At 41.1% G+C, this 16437-nt stretch overlaps 1 protein-coding gene across 2 annotated transcripts in view; it reads right to left on the bottom strand.

The window, feature by feature from the left end:
- The window catches only part of acsl6 (acyl-CoA synthetase long chain family member 6), a 31510-nt gene that overhangs the window by 6344 nt on the left and 8729 nt on the right, over positions 1 to 16437 (bottom strand). Inside the window, exons 1-9 of one of the 2 annotated variants that reach the window (XM_062453562.1) lie at positions 14539 to 14553; positions 14221 to 14285; positions 13996 to 14097; positions 13078 to 13177; positions 12453 to 12631; positions 10985 to 11017; positions 9951 to 10002; positions 4665 to 4738; positions 4274 to 4351 (exon numbers count right to left, since the gene is read on the bottom strand). In XM_062453562.1, the coding sequence (XP_062309546.1) occupies positions 4274 to 4351; positions 4665 to 4738; positions 9951 to 10002; positions 10985 to 11017; positions 12453 to 12631; positions 13078 to 13141 (480 nt within the window). In that variant the 5' untranslated portion in view covers positions 13142 to 13177; positions 13996 to 14097; positions 14221 to 14285; positions 14539 to 14553. Of the gene's footprint in view, positions 1 to 4273; positions 4352 to 4664; positions 4739 to 9950; positions 10003 to 10984; positions 11018 to 12452; positions 12632 to 13077; positions 13178 to 13995; positions 14098 to 14220; positions 14286 to 14538; positions 14554 to 16437 lie in introns of those variants that run through there. The other variant, XM_062453561.1, reaches the window with a different exon arrangement.

Here is a 16437-nt window from a genome sequence, read left to right on the forward strand (position 1 = left end):
CAATGCTTAAACTTCCAATGATGTTCAATAAAAAATGCTAGATTTATATTAAGTACATAAACTCCTGTGTACAATAAATTGATATAATATGATAACTTAAGTGAACAAAAAGCACTTATGGTAAAGAGATTCAGAGAATTATTCTTTATCTGGGAGCTTTATTATGCATCCTAATGGTCTTTTGGAGACAGAAGACCAGGCCCCAGCACCACTAAGCTCCATCACCTTTTTGTGGTACATTTATTCCTTACAAGCATGGTCAACATTGAGAGGGCTGTTTATTTTCTGGAAGAACTGAGAGCAACCAGGGTCCTACAACAACATCTTTGTATGACTTTTGTAGTTCCCCACAATCTTTCTACAAGGTTCTGTGAGGTTCTGCAGGGGAACTGTTGAACATGAGATTGTGGCTGTAGGAGGTGCATGAGAGGCAGTCGAAGAACCCTGTCTGGAGTAGTCTAACATCATATGTCTCTTTGCTTACGATGCATTTACGAGACAAATTTAGCGATCTACGACTGCTCTGGAGCTCTCGTTAATCTACGAGCATTTTCAAGTGCCTTTTTAGCTACGATGGCTTCGGGAAACGGCCCGTACAACTAAAGCCCGATTAATACTACTCGGACTCCGTTACGGACAGACAGACGGACGGACGGAGTTGGACGGATTAGTTGAATTTACAGTAGTATAGTGTAGTAGTTATTTATAGTAGTGCTGAAAACAATTCACAATTTTACCCTACCCAAAGAGTAATTTGTTACATAATAGACATTGCAAGCACTGAGGCCCTCATGTACGTACATTTGAAAACGTAGCGTTATCAGCGCCATGGCCAACCCGCAGAAAGCGCACGCTGTGATAGGCCTACTTCCGTTTACTTCGTATTTACCAAACCTGCAGTTCATCGAGTAATCAGCGCCTTTCTCCGCCCACTATACCATAAATTGCGAGCATTTAAACATGCAATTGAATATGGCAAGCCTTTTTAACATTTAAAAGCTAAGTTTGACTATCCGGAATTAACATTGTAGATATCAACAACGTCTTTCTGACTAGTCGTAATTACATTTTGGATAGTTGGAATTGTCATTCAAGATATCTGTAACGTAATTGTGACTAGTCGAAACTACAGTTAGAGATATCTGTAATTCAGTTTTGACTAGGCAAAACTGAATTACAGATATCTGCAATGACGTCATTGGAAACGACATTCAACTCGTCACACATCTTAAATGACAATTGCGGATATCTGTAATTCAGTTTTGACTAGACAGAATGAAAGTTAAAGATATCTCAAACGTCATTATGACTAGTGCAAATTATTGTGCATGACGTTGCTCTATTTTAGATATCCATAAATACGTAATTCCCCCTCCCCGCCATAATCAAAGTGAATGGATAAACGAGCAGTCATGGCGTTGGCTGTAATCGAAAAAACCACCAGAAAATGGCATGACCACCTAACCCTAACCCTAACCCTAACCCTAATTAAAAGTTAACAGGTGCTCCGCCTAAAGTGGGATGCGGGCCTAACAATGATTTGCATACACATACAGATATCTGCAACGTCATTTCGCCTAGTCAAAACTCTAATTCAAGATATCTGTAATTACATTTTGACTAGGCAGAATGAAAGTTACAGATATCTCAAATTTCAGATATCTCTAATCAAAATTAATTTCAAGATATCTATAACTTGATAATATATATCTACAATTAAATTATGACTATCCCTAACTGCAGTTAAAGATATCTACAACGTCATTTTGACTAGTCATAATTCCAGTTACAGATATCTACAACGTAATTTCGCCTAGTCAAAACTTAATTTAAGATATCTCAAAATGAACATGTAGATATCTTGAATTGAGGTGAATTAAAGATATCTTGAACTGGAGTTATGACTAGTCAGAATCAAATTGTAGATATCTCAAACTGGAATTACAGATATCTACAATTCAGTTGCGGATATCCGTAATTCACATAGTGGATATCCGCAACTGAATTGTAGATATCTGTAATGATAAACCCCATACAAATGAATGTCAAAAGTGACGTCATTTGTCCTAGGAAGAATGTCTTTGTGGATATCTGAAATGACAATTATGGATAGGAAGAATGTAATTGCGGATATCTGAAATGTTCTTTTTGACTAGGCAAAACTGAATTACAGATATCTGCAACACATATCCAGTCTAGCTGTTAAATGTTAAAAAGGCTTGCCATAATTGAATGGGCCTCCTTCTCTCTTTCTATCATGGATCAGCCACCAAACTCAAAACAGCGAAAACAAAGATTTAGTGATAACGAAATTGATGTGCTTGTTCATGAGGTAACAGCGAATTTAAATATTATACAAGGCCGGAATTCCACACGGACACAAAAAAAATGCCATTAGGACCTAAATGACAAATTCCAGTAACTGTAATATTGCATTGCTGCTTAATCTGTAACATGTAATGATTTTGTGTTCACTCAACTGAAAAAGTGTGATCCTTGTGGATCCTTCGTCTTGCTAGGATTACTGCTGTAATTTCACCAGGAGGCATATGCGAGGACACCCGCATCCTGGTTTACACCTGCTTTTAAGAGGCGCAGAATTTTCACCGCAAAATAGAGACGCGCTTTCACCGGCAGTTTTTGTACATACCGCGTAGGGATGGGAAGATTCACCGGTTCGCATCGGTGCATCGGCATAAAAGCTCACGATGCGATTGCTCGGATCAAAAAAGTGTGCACCGGATACAATGTGATATGAAATCGCGATGCATCGTTTCTAACATTTTTGCTTCGGTATAATCCGATGTATTTATATAGAATCGTGTGTAGGCTAACACCTTTAGTATTTAGAAATGTGACCAATGATTTGTGACCAATCATTTTATATTTAGATAGATTCCTCCTCTCTAACTGTTTCTTAAGCGCGCTTTCATCTCCACTCACTGCTGTCAGTGGCCGACTCTCGTCAAGTCTCTCGGCCAAGTTTCGCGCGAATGTTCGAGTGTTATCATGGCAGAGGAAGAGTTACACGTTCCTACGAATTGCAATAAATCCAAGGTTTGGCAACACTTGGCAAGATATGTCGTGCTACTATAAAAGTAGGGTAGGCAGCACGGCTAATTTAGGTAGTCACCTGAAGAGGCTACATGGTATTTGTGTAGCTCCCCCTCGGATTCAGCTATGGCTACAGTCAGTGGCTAGCCATATCCCTAGCAAAAATAGGACGCTATTCTCCGAGAAACAAATCCCTGTTGTGTACGACAAAGTAAGACGAGAGATAGCTGAATCATTGAGAAAAACCTTAAAGTAGGTCGTATGAGTTCAATTTCGTGTGTGGTGTTATGACAGTGTTTACAGCAGCTTGTGACTGCCAGTAATAGTTGCACTACGATTTGCGCTCCCGGGGGGGGAGGGTTGCGGAAGAAAGGAAAGCTTTCATGTACACACACAGGAGGCAGTTGGAAGTTGGCGCACTGTCGGCCCAATTCCATCTCTTTGAATATTTTAGAGCGCCCAGTAAACTTCAAACAAAGGTAATTTGAGCCCTCGATGTTTGCGTGACAAGGGGACACGGGTGTGTTCACATTGGCAAGATTGCAGTCACGTGGTTTCAACTCAAAGCTTGTTTGGTATACTCTGTTTTTTTTGCTGTGTATGTTTGTGTATGTGTAATAGAAACCTTGTGACGACAGACAAGTTCAAGCCCCACCTATTTCCTTGTTCAGTAGCTGAGCGCCTGCCAGGTATGTTATTGTGAAGGTACAGATTATATAATGCACGCTAAATTATAGTTATAGTCACGTAGTGTGTTATATACATCCCTATAACCATCACAGCTCAGTGTCTGTGTTCAGATTACAGCTAGCTCTGTAGAATATTCTGTGGCCCTGCAACCGCATGCTGTTGACAGTCCACATAATTTCTTTTTGAGAACAATTCACAGTTTTTAGTCTGCAAATGAAACAATCCATCATTGCAGCGGTTTTAATGGTGGCCTAAATAAGGTGGCAATGATTACAGGAAATGCCTAATTACTGGGACACAGATTATCTGAAAGCTGGGGGTTGTTGGCAAGGGACGAACAAGAGGAAGGGCGGGGGGAACCCTCGCCCAAAGGCAGACAATGACAAAATGGTAAAAAAAAAGGCAGATGAGCTGAGGAAGACAAGCACACAAGTATAAACATACCTACCCGCCCACATACCCACATACACACCCACACACACATTCCTAGCCACCCATAGTTCACTGTGGGTTGGTTGCTGACATGTACCTCGATGAGTCTCTCAAACATGTGAGCCAGGGGCAGGAAGGAGATTAAGACATCATTCTGGTTAGGGGAGATGACTTTCTGTTGGCAGGAGGGACGGAGGAAGGAGAGAAAAGAGGGGGAGAGAAAGACAACATGCTCATACAGGTTCTGCAACATTTCCCATCATGACATATCTTGAGCTTCATCACAAACAAATTATGTAGGTGGGTGGTTCAGTGTAACACCATGTGTGTACATTGGATTTGTGTGTGTTAAATAATAACTGACCCGCTATGTAATTGAACAAATAAAATGCCTACTAAGCCTTTCAATAATACAAACCAAGGGATCCATGACTTCTGACACTATGGCATGTTTGTATTCAGAGACTCAGTGGTCCATAATCACTCACATCTGTGACTTTGAGGAAGCCAGAGAAATCTGCAACCACGTTCCCGTGTGTCAGCATCACTCCTTTTGGGTTTCCTGTTTAGACGGGAGGTACTGAACATCAGAACTGATGTGCTTGTTATGCATTGGACACGCAGATCATTGTGCATACACTAGATCAAGGTCACACAAACATACTGTACACACGTGAGCTCACAGTTTAAAAAATAGTAATACCCTTCCTGACCACCAGGTAGCAGTCTATACATTGTCCTGCCATGTGCCTATGAGTGTGTACAGTACTGATGGGAAGTTCAGGGCCCCGTTCGTCGTAAGGGTTGAAGCTAAGTTAATCAATTGTCCCTTTAGCCCGTTAACATTAGCGAGATGAGTGAGAATAGCAAATATCGGTTCGTCAATGGCTGATCCGCATCCAAATCATGTGGTTAATTTCAATCAGGCTAAACTTATCAGGGAAATTGCACGTGCACGTCCTACTTCAAAAGGCAGGAAAGGTCGATCACCAAAACCGTGATTTTCTAACGGTATGATGGCGGAAAATACGAAAGAGAGAGCGGTGATAGGCTATTCTCGCCATCCGAGCAAACTATTATAATGAGTCTCTATAAGACAATAAGCATATATTATCATGGCTAAGTCAAACACCGCCACCGCTGCCCGAGCAAGACAAGCAGCTTGGCCAAAAAATTGCCAATAAGCTAAATGCGAAAGTTTTGGGGAAATGTATAAGTGCCTCATTACCCCAATCAATCAGATCACATTTCTTTAAATGTGCCTGCTGGTATAGGCTTAATGGAAATTAATAATCGAATGAGATCTTGCTAGCGAAAATAATGATCTCAACTCTTTCAGAATAAGTAGGCTAGATAAAAACAAGGCCAAAGAGTATCTTAATTGATACAAATTCATAGACACTTATGAGGATATATGTAGGCTACTGAGCTTATATCATGTACTATATATGTGTATATGCATGTAGGCCTATGTGTAAATCCCTCTTTGATTTCATTGACTGGGACATGGCCAGGGAATATGATGAATTGATTCATCAGCTGGTTAAGCGCCAAGTACACTTTTCTTACAGCAACGCATGCTGCGGCTTTGACAATGTTTTCTGCATCGCCTATACTGTATAAAAATGTAGCCTATAAATCAAATCAAATGTATTTGTATAGCCCTTTTTACACGCAAGCATGTCACAGAGGGCTTCACATATGCCCATAGAACTGCCCCTCAACCAACCTAAACCCTCAAGGAGGGTATAGCCTACCTGACGCAAAAAAGTCAAGGCTATGCAGTCGGAAGCACAGTTAAAGTTTCAAGTAGCTTTATTGTCAATTTCTTCACATGTCAAGACATAAAAAGGAATCGATATGACGTTTCCCACTCTCCCACAGTGAAACATAAAAAGCACAGGCACAACAGATAAGACAAGACATTTCGTAAAACATAGCGTTACATATTCACATACAGCAGCATAAGCTCATAATAAAGCATAAAGCTTGCTGCGGCGTGTGATATTTGCAATGTACGGCCCGAGAAGGTCTTGCAAATAAATGAGTCCTTGTCGGCTGAATCGATATCGCTCAAACAAGAACTCATCCGTGTGAAATAAAGGATCTTGGCAATCGCGAAGAACTCCATTGGTATGGAAAGCTAATCTAACTAAAATATAGCTCCTTGGTCAACTGGGTCTCTCAAAAAGGGAGCTGCCATGTTATTTTCCGGGGGTGTGGCAAGCTTATCCAGCTACACTTACGTTAGCCTGCTCTGGAGCAGGTTAGTGCTAATTGATATGTTACTATGGTGATTTATCGAAAGTTGCTTCCACGAACCAAAAAGAGGGGCGTTTTTTATCTTAGCCTGAAAATTAGCTCGCTAAACCGCTTAGCGAGCTACGACGAATACCCCCCAGATCATTTTACTCACTAAGATCTTTGAATCTGAAGTGAAAGTGCCTAAGTTGATCGTAGAATCCATCGTAGGACGAATCTTAGTTTTACGGGCCGTTCCTAAAGACATCGTAGCTAAAGTGTCTCTTGAAAATTCGTAAGCCTACTCCTTACGAGCATGTTTGGGAAACGCACGTAAGAAATATCGATGGTTTCGTTTTTTGCTCGATCGTTGCTACGATCCATCGTTATCGGGAAACGCAGCCCTGGATAGTTGTTTGGCTATTGATTTTTACGTTTAACACGCAATTTTTACTTTTGCATAGGTACTTGCTACATGCTTCGATAGCCAAACAACTGTCCTGGTGCACGTAACTCTGTCATTATTGCATTTCGTACTTCTGTCGATCAATTTCTTATTTCCTGTTAGTTACTGTGCATCCATTCAGCGACGTAAATGTTGTACCAACCCTTTCCATTTTGAGTTAATGTAATGTTGTTTCCCATTTGGGGGAGCGTGTCTCGGGCGAGGTGAGCAAGTCATCCTATTTGGGGGGAGTTGACTCGTTTTTGTGGGGAGTGTTTTCATTTGGGGATGTACTCATATTAGTGTGTGTTAGCTATCCAGCATTTCATCCATAAAGAAACCCCTTTGAAAGCAGAGATTCAATGTTATGCCTGCAATCAGCACTAACCTGGCTATATCGGTAGTAAAAGCGAATTCGCTTCTAAATAACAAAACAAAATTTCCCTATTTTCCTTACTACAAACTCCGGTGGTTAAGATTTAATTTTGAATGCCTCAATCAGAGTGAAGAGGCTGGGATGAGTTACCATGATGCCTGAGGAGGCACATGAAAGATAAGGATTGTTTAAAAAAAATGAAATGCTGATTCAAACAACGTCAATCAGTCCATTGTCATTGGCACTGCACTCCATTGAATTATAAAGAGGACACCTGCGAAATTTCGAACTTTGCGACTAAAAGTCTGAGCATTTGAGTCTTATTTTAGTCAGACTTATCCATGACTATTTTCGTCTAGTTTTAGTCGACGAAAAATGATCATTTAGTGTAGTTTAAGTCAATGAAAATTGTATTTAAGTATATTTCAAAACAGAAGTAGTTTAAGCAGTCTCGGGAGGCATGCCAAAACCATTTGTTTAAATGTATGCATTTGTCTAGAATAAGGTATTCAAAGTCATGTTGTTGATGCCAAATTCAGTTCAGTGTGATTGCTATGTGAATGACAAAACTACAGTATTTGGCCAACAAGGGATGCTTATAACATGCAGTCAGTCAGGTAGGAACTAAGAACCCACTTTACACACTCTCATACAAACAAATACACACACACACACACTAGTCACACGTGTTAACCCACTTTACACTCTCTCACAAACATACACACACACGCTAGTCACACACGTTTGTCTCGGACTCAGTCGTTTTCAGCTCCAGGGGCTAACGTTTAAAGCTAACGTCTAAAGCTAACGTTAAAATGAGACACATTAACTACAGCCTCATGAGTTGGCTAATAATAATAACGCGACTTAACGAGATGAAATAACGTTATAACATTTTGTCTCGTTTTTATTTGTCAACAGTATTGCATTATACATTTAATTATAGTCATCGTCACATGACCAGCATTTACGTTGCGTCTCGTTTTCGTCACGTGATAAAGGTTAGTTGACGACGATATTTCATAATTTTCATTGACGAACGCAACACTAGTTCCCGGTGCTCCAGATAATCGTAGGAAACTAATGCAGACAAACACACACAGACATTCCTGGTATTATTAGAGAAGGTATTAGATTATTATGGGTAGATTTTACTGAACTATATTTAACAATACAAAACTTACACCTCAGTATCTTTGGGTATGTGTCTTTCATTCCATTTTCATGTGACTGTTACACAGTACTTAGCCTAACAGTCATGTGAAAAATGAACAAAAGCGTTACCCGAAGAATAATTTCTGTTTCCTCTACTGAGCCCAATGCACGGCCATTAGAAAATGAACAAATCACTCTACTCTATTCCCAAGTCATATTGAGGTGAACCTATTGGGGAGGCAAGTGGCTGACCAGGCTGCAATTAAAATGATGAGCAGCACCTGATTACAAACTCTGTCCGAGACTCTGGGGGAACATGTAAAGACAGAGCCGGGAGCTGAGGAATGCAAGCATCGAAACGGTCTAGAGTGGACGCGCAGGTCCATTTAATTAACTGGCACGTATCTTCAATGTGGGGGGCGGGTGCCATTCGCAGTTGCTTAGACAGGCCATAGGCGAAGACAGACAGTGCTAGAGAAGGGTTGTAGGGTAGAAGTGCCAACTGTTCACGTGGGAGCGTTCCAGCCAGCTGGGGAGTGCTCATCATTTCCACACCATACTGACCGGTCCTTTGCCGCCAGAGGACGATGCTACAATGCTGAGACCCTGGGGGAGGGTCTTGCCAAGGGGCCAGCTAAGTAGTATTAAAAAAACTGTGTACCTGTTATGTGTTGGAATGTTAGTTTGTCCTTAGGCCTATAAGCTCAGCGTGGTGTATGGAAGGGGTGAAACCAAACCATCACGCAGCCCTAATGTCAGACTTATATGGTTAACCTAGTTTGGGCTGTGTGAGCCGTGTCACCCAGGTAGAGGCCCCAATCTTGTTGTGAGCTATCACTGTGTGTCAAGCTAGTATGGCAGGCCAGTTATTTTTGGGATGTGAAGTGTGAAGTCATGAGTTGGCGTGCAGTATTATTTTAAAGCAGTCCCTCCATTTAGTGGGTTTGGGGAGCGTTCTGCCGATTCCCTGCGCTAGTTATGAATTATGCCAATGTCCTGTAAATGTACCAATAAAAGTGCTTTATATTTTTCTAACTACTGAATAGTGTGTGTGTCTGTGTGCCGACCTCTGACGCCGGACCATACCGGCTATACAAAGGGGGTGGCAGCATTACCTGCAGCAACCTGGTAATTGTTTCCCCCTCCTTTTGGGCGGTTCTGGTTTATTACAAGATTATATATTTGTTCAAAATGAACAAATCGATAATGAACAACACATCACCAGTGCACAGTAATTGTATGACTTAAGAATGTGTGACTGTGGAAAAACATTGCAGGAAACCGTTGGGAGGGCCCTGAATGACAGACTGCCCAGATATTTGCAACAAAGGAGTATATCAGATTCCTCCCACCCCTTGAGGTCATGTGATTGTTGCCATGATTCCTGTTGTGACCTGAGAGCATAGCGTGAGTCACAGACGTTTTCTGCTAAATTTGTCATTCTACCACAAGGGGAAGGAGCTTGGTGTTGACAGAGTCTTAGCTATATTTTCAGTGTTTCTCCTGGTTTTGTATAAAACGCTAAATCAAAGAACTCAAATGCTCAATGGTTCTTACCTGTGGTGCCACTGGTGAAACACACAATAGACAGGTCATCTGGGGAGGGGGGCTGAGGGCACAAACATGACATCATAGTTAAAACATTCAACAGCACACTCTTCTATTCATTGACTGATTGGTTGAGTGAGTGAATGGGTGACTTCAAATGGTGTTCTATTAAGTTCAGGGGAAGGTTTTGGGTTAAGTGAAGTCAACTTTAATTTTTCAGTAAGTATTATCACAGGCTCACTATAGACTTCAGAAAGTGTATATATATATTTTTTTACTTAAATGGGTATAAAGCCAGTATAGTTAGCTCAGTGTGAGATTCTGTATGAAGCTTTCAAACAGCCTTTAGTCTCCAGAGCACAAACCCAAACAGGAGGAGCATCTGCAAAAAGTACATGAGCCACAATGCTTAAGCTTGATTTATACTTCAATGTCAAACACGTCTGCGTAGAGTCCACAGACACCACCGAGAGCCTCACAGGACCGCATAGGCTACTTGCACAAGCTAAAATATAATAGCATAGCTACGTGTTTGTTAATCGCAAAGCAGCACAATGATTGGTTGGATGGGGAAGGGAGGGTTTACAACATTTTACTGGAGGCATGGCTGAAATCAAGAAACTTTTGTCCAAACAAGTTCGCCGTTACCAGCATTTGTAACTGACAACTTCGTTGAAGTTGTGTAAGAAAAATGTAGGAGTTGTATAAGTTAATATTTTGTTTACCAACTACAGTTACTACTTCTGTGAGGTTAACCTGCGGTACAACGTGACAGATATTGAAAGAAATATCATGGATATCTATCAACACAAGACCACACAACTATAAATGCTGAGCATGTCTCCGCACACCCTGGCATGACATTAAGAACGCAGGCCCGAAGAAGTATTAACCAAGCTTAAGTGTGTGTGCAGTGCTTCTGCCCATGTGTGTTGTGGATTGATTGACTGATTGCTTAATTGGTTAATGGGTGGGTTAATTGATTCCTTGATTGGTTAATTGGTTGGTTTGGTAGGTTGATCTTATAATTAAGTAAAACTCACCATAGGCTTTCTATGGTTCTCTCTGCCCAAGGCCTGGAGTATACACAACAGGAAAACAAAGCACAGCAAAACAATGTCATGTTAGAATCAGAATCAGAATTCGGTTTATTCGCCATGTATGTTATACAAACACGGAATTTACTGTGGCAAGGAGGTGCAAAACACTAAACATATACAGATCTTAAATTAAGTAAAAGTACAAAAGTTTAACTATTTCTAAGAACTAAACAATCTAAGAATACAACAATTTAAATATAAAATAAAATATATATAAAAATATGAATAGAATGAGCAGCGTGAATGGTCAACATAGTGCAATCGGATACTGAGATAAAGTGGCTTATGCATACTGAATTTCCATTAGATGGACTTATAATAGTTAAATAAGTGAATGAATGTCAATGTGAGTCCTTGGCCTTGTTGAAGAGGCCAGTAGCAGATGGAAAGAAACTGTTCTTATGGCGTGAGTTTTTGGTCCTGATGGACCGCAGCCTTCTGCCAGAGGTAGATTAGTAGATCATTATACTATCTAATAACACTAGAATCACTGATCAGGGGTCATTTGGCTCCAGTGAAAAGGGGAAAAAAGGTATCTTTGCACTCTATAAAATTCCAAAACCCTGTTTTCTTGACTTTTCCTAGATATCTGTGTTTTATCACACAGTATTTTAAAATTTTCAAAATCACACTGGGAAATGCTAATTTTAGGCAATTTCACTCCTGTTTTCAATTAAATTGCTGCCAGGTGCGCGTTCTGACTTTTTTATTTCCTGCATTCCAAGACTGCGATTTCTCTTTTTTTCCGCAAGGGCTCCCATATACGAGTCTTCTGTTATTCAGACAAAGTTTAATATATAAAGTTTCATATATAGTGTGTAAATATTCCTAATATGTATAGATTATCTATATGTGTGTGTGTGTGTGTGTGTGTGTGTGTAAAATGATAATGATAATTTAATTATACAAAGTGCATTTGTGTCACATACATTTGTGTGTAGACAATGGTATAAGCGCAATTCTTTTGTCCCATTATTTTTGAGCGGCAACAATAGTTTACAATGGTAGATTGCAAATTAGCTATGTTTAGTAAAGCAGATAAATGTAACTAATAAATACATTTTTGCATGTATTCAAACATGGGTCAAACGATGCACATGCACCCCCTGCACCTGCAGTAAAATCGCCTAGGACTGGAGCTATCAGACTCTTAAATGTTTATGATGTCCCTGTGTGTAAATATATACTACTGACAGGCTGACCCGCTAACCCAGAACTCCCTTTGCCAGGTTGCTACACTACTTTTGATTGGAGACAACAAAGTGATAATTGTCAGCCGAAAGAAAGGGAGTGAGAGAAAGAAAGCGAGAAAAAGTGAGGGCAGAAGAGAGACAGAGATAAATATTTAAAAGGGAGTGAGAGACAAGTATAGAGCAGTGAAAAGGGGGGCAGAACAGACAGCCCTCTGTACCTCCACGTCTCTGAGTGCCTGTATTTGCACACTGCAGGCCTGCCCTCTCTCCACCAGGGCGGCGTCGAAGAGGTCCATCAGGATGATCCTCTGCAGCCCCGCAGTCTCCTGGCGCTCCACGTTACCCAGAAGCACCTGGGCCTTTGCCACATTGTCGCAGATCACCGTGGAGATGTCAGCTGAAACGGAGTGAAGACGCCGGACTGAACATCATATGCACGCTGTGCACATGCTGTACATACAAATGGGACACACATGTTTGTGTCCACGTATGTGCTCACACTGAATAACCATTTAAATGCATTCAATTTTTTCCCTAAATTCAGGGGAAAAAATGGGGGTTTGTGTTGCGTGGGTGTGTGTGTGAGTTGAAAAATGAATTATTTCCACACCTATTGATTCTTTAATGCAAAACACACAGCAACTCTATGTATTCAATCACATACCATTACAACTGTAAAATATAATATCTAAAACTGTGGAATAATTATGACCATAATGCATGTTATGTGCCAAGTCTATCTGAATCAATATTTGTGTGTCTGTATGTCTGTGTATCTGTGTGTTTGTGTGTGTGTGTGTGAGTGTCAGTGCATATGTGAGTGTGTGTGTGTGTTGGTCATACCAGTGTTGATGATGAACCGTATGGCGTCTGGCCCCAGAGTGTCGTACAGAGGCACCACTACCATGGAGTAGGTATAGCAGGCCAGTTCAGAGATGATCCACTGCAAGTACATGTCACAGGTCAAACCAGAGTGTAAATTACTCACATAACAATGTAACAACTACAATAATACATGTCTACATGGGTCTAATGGATCTTTACCACTACATAGTACAGGCAAGACTCAACTCAACTCCACGTGTGCTTTGTTTTCCACTGCCCTACAATACCCCCTCAATGTAGCTTGGTCGTCTTAGTGACGCCTCATGAAACTGCTATGACTTTGTTATCAGCAAGACACACACCACTGTCACTGAATCCTTTCGTCAGTAACACACAGGAACGTATGCACCTCCCTTAACTGATAACAGTTTGGTTTGGCTGCTATTTCATTGAGTAGTCCAGTGAATAAAACAATTTTGGGCTCTATTATAAACAGTCGCTCTATTTTAGGCCACTATAAAGTAGCCTGGCTATTTTAAAATGTTCTGTGTCAAGATTCTCTCTGACCAATCAGTAGTCTGCAGTGTTTTCACATCACCTTTTGGTCTTGGCTCGCTTGGAAGCACGGCAAAGGTGCTACCAAGAATGTAAAGTACCAGTTAGGTGGGTACCAGATCTGCCTGATGGAATCCCAGAAAAGGCGTATAGAGTTGAGCCGGTAAAGTGTAGTGGAAAAGGACCATAAAAATGTACATGGGGTCCACAGAGAAATACTTAAATCTTAAAAAATGCTGAAACACCTGTGAATACCTGCTGTATGATATAATTTTGTAAAACTACATACAGTTCATATCTCAAAAAATAGAATACATACAGCTCTACTGTCATCATCGGAAGCCATTGCCATACGTGCATCCTTGTCTCTGTGTGCCTCACCTCTGGTCTGTTCTGTGCAAACACACCGATTAACTGATCTGGGCTCGGCTTGCAACCCTGGGACAGCAGGCCCGACCCGAGATGCTCTGCCCGGCTCGTCACCTAGAACCAGGAGATAGAGCAGATTGGTTGAAAAACAGGAAGAGGCACAGATGCTCTGAGGGGATTGTTTGAAAAAGAGGAAGTGAGAAGGATGGTCTGAGGGGATTGGTCGAAGAATCTCACCTCTTTATAGGACAACCACTGGTAAGGCTGGTTAGGTAGCCGAGAACCAAGACAAGGTCCATCACCTGCGTAAAAAAAAGAACTTGCAGATGTTAGTGAGACATTAAATTTAGCAGCCACCTAGCCAGTCAGATTATCAACCCTTGCCAGCCACCCAGCCAGTTTGCGAGTCATTCAGGCAGTCAAACAGGAAGTTAGGGCTTGTAATATAAGGGTATGTGTATATGTGCCTGTGTGTGTATGAATGTGTTTGTGTATACGTGTTTGTGCGTATTAGTGTGCGTATTAGTGTGCGTATTAGTGTGTGTGTGAACCCACCAGATATGTGGAGGCCTCTCTAGAAGACCTCGTACATGGTCTTTCAAGAAGTCAAGCAGGCTGTTATGGCTTGTAATATTCTTCCAGTCAGCCAGTCAGTACTCCAAGGCATTCAGACAATGATACTAGGATACTGCCAACTCCTACATTGTCTGTTGCCATGGAGCCTGGGTAGGTCTCTTTCCTTAGAAAACAGGAAGCATTCCTGCTGAGTTGTCAAGCGAAGTATAGTTCCTGGGTGTCTGTGTGTGTGTATGTATGTGTGTGTGTTCTATATGTGTGTGTGGATGCTTGTGCCTGTATATGCAAGTGTATGTGTGTGTGCCTGTGCATGTGTATGTGTGTGTATATGTGTGTGTACGTGTGTGTGTAACCCAGGGTTACAGGGAAAAAATTAATTAAATGTACAATAAAAGGTAACCCTTCATTTTACAGTCCCTTAAGTACTAGGTATTTACATAGAAAGTAAAGGATATGTTATGTGTTTTATTGGGTATTACCGATTGGTACCAAGGTGGTAAATACCGCTGCTACTAAGTAGGTAAAGACGGCCAAGCTCGAGCAGAATTACGAACAAAATACTCTACTATTACCCTGCAGTTACGTAAGGTTTATGTCGGTAACAGTCCACGTCTAATGAGAAGATAAGATAGTACTTTACAATAAAATACCTTTTCAGATACATTTATCGATGATGGCCTCATTTACTTGGCTGGTATACCTACCTCCGCGGGAAGAGTTTTCCTCTACTGTCAGGGTAAATCTTCTTGGATACTGGGTTCTTGCGCATGTTTGGACTATTTACTCAGTAAGTAATCTGAAACTGGACTGTAAAAGGAAGCCGTGTTTGTTTCCATGGTGTTACCAGGCTCTTACCATACCCTTTGTAAGCGAATACCACTTTGTCAACGTTACCCCTTAGTATGAACTTGTACTATACGTTCCAAGGCGATACCAGGTAAAACATGGCTATTTACTCAGTAAGTAATATGAAACTGGACTGTAAAAGGAAGCCGTGTTTGTTTCCATGGTGTTACCAGGCTCTTACCATACCCTTTGTAAGCGAATACCTACGGTGGCCGACATGTGCAAACGCACTGCAAATTAAGAAAACACATGCAAATAGACAAAACACAAGCAAATTAAGAAAACAATTTCATGAATTTGACAACACATGTGCAGCATTCAGCAAACGCGCTGCAAATACACACAACACAACCAAATACATAAACGCGTTGCAAAAACGAAAGCACGCAAACCAAAAACGCTGCAAATACATAAAACTAAAGCACTCAAACCAAAAACTCTGCAAATACATAAACGCGTTGCAAAAACGAAAGCACTCGAACCAAAAACGCTGCAAATACATAAACGCGTTGCAATAACGAAAGCACGCAAACCAAAAACGCTGCATCCAGTTTTCACAACGAAAGTTGTCCAGGCCTCTAGGGGGAGCGCTAAATGGAACAGCTTGATTTTCGGCCCCACGGAGCGAGAGAGAGAACATATGAGAAGTTTGTTTTGGAAATGGGACCAAAATCGAAGTTGCTCTTTTGAAAAACTGTCAAAGAGGAGGGCCGCATGTAAAAATGAAAATAACCTTTTTATGTCGCCTCTTTACTTCGATGTTGGTCCAAACTTCTCATATGCAGGCCGAAAATCAAGATGTTCCACTTAGCGCTCCCCCTAGAGGCCTGGACAACTTTCGTTGTGAAAACTGGATGCAGCGTTTTTGGTTTGCGTGCTTTCGTTATTGCAACGCGTTTATGTATTTGCAGCGTTTTTGGTTTGCGTGCTTTCGTTTTTGCAATGCGTTTATTTATTTGCAGCGTTTTTGGTTTGCGTGCTTTCGTTTTTGCAATGCGTTTATGTATTTGGTTGTGTTGTGTGTATTTGCAG

Source organism: Osmerus eperlanus, chromosome 27 (genome assembly GCF_963692335.1).
Source record: "Osmerus eperlanus chromosome 27, fOsmEpe2.1, whole genome shotgun sequence".
In the NCBI taxonomy this organism is placed as follows: domain Eukaryota; kingdom Metazoa; phylum Chordata; class Actinopteri; order Osmeriformes; family Osmeridae; genus Osmerus; species Osmerus eperlanus.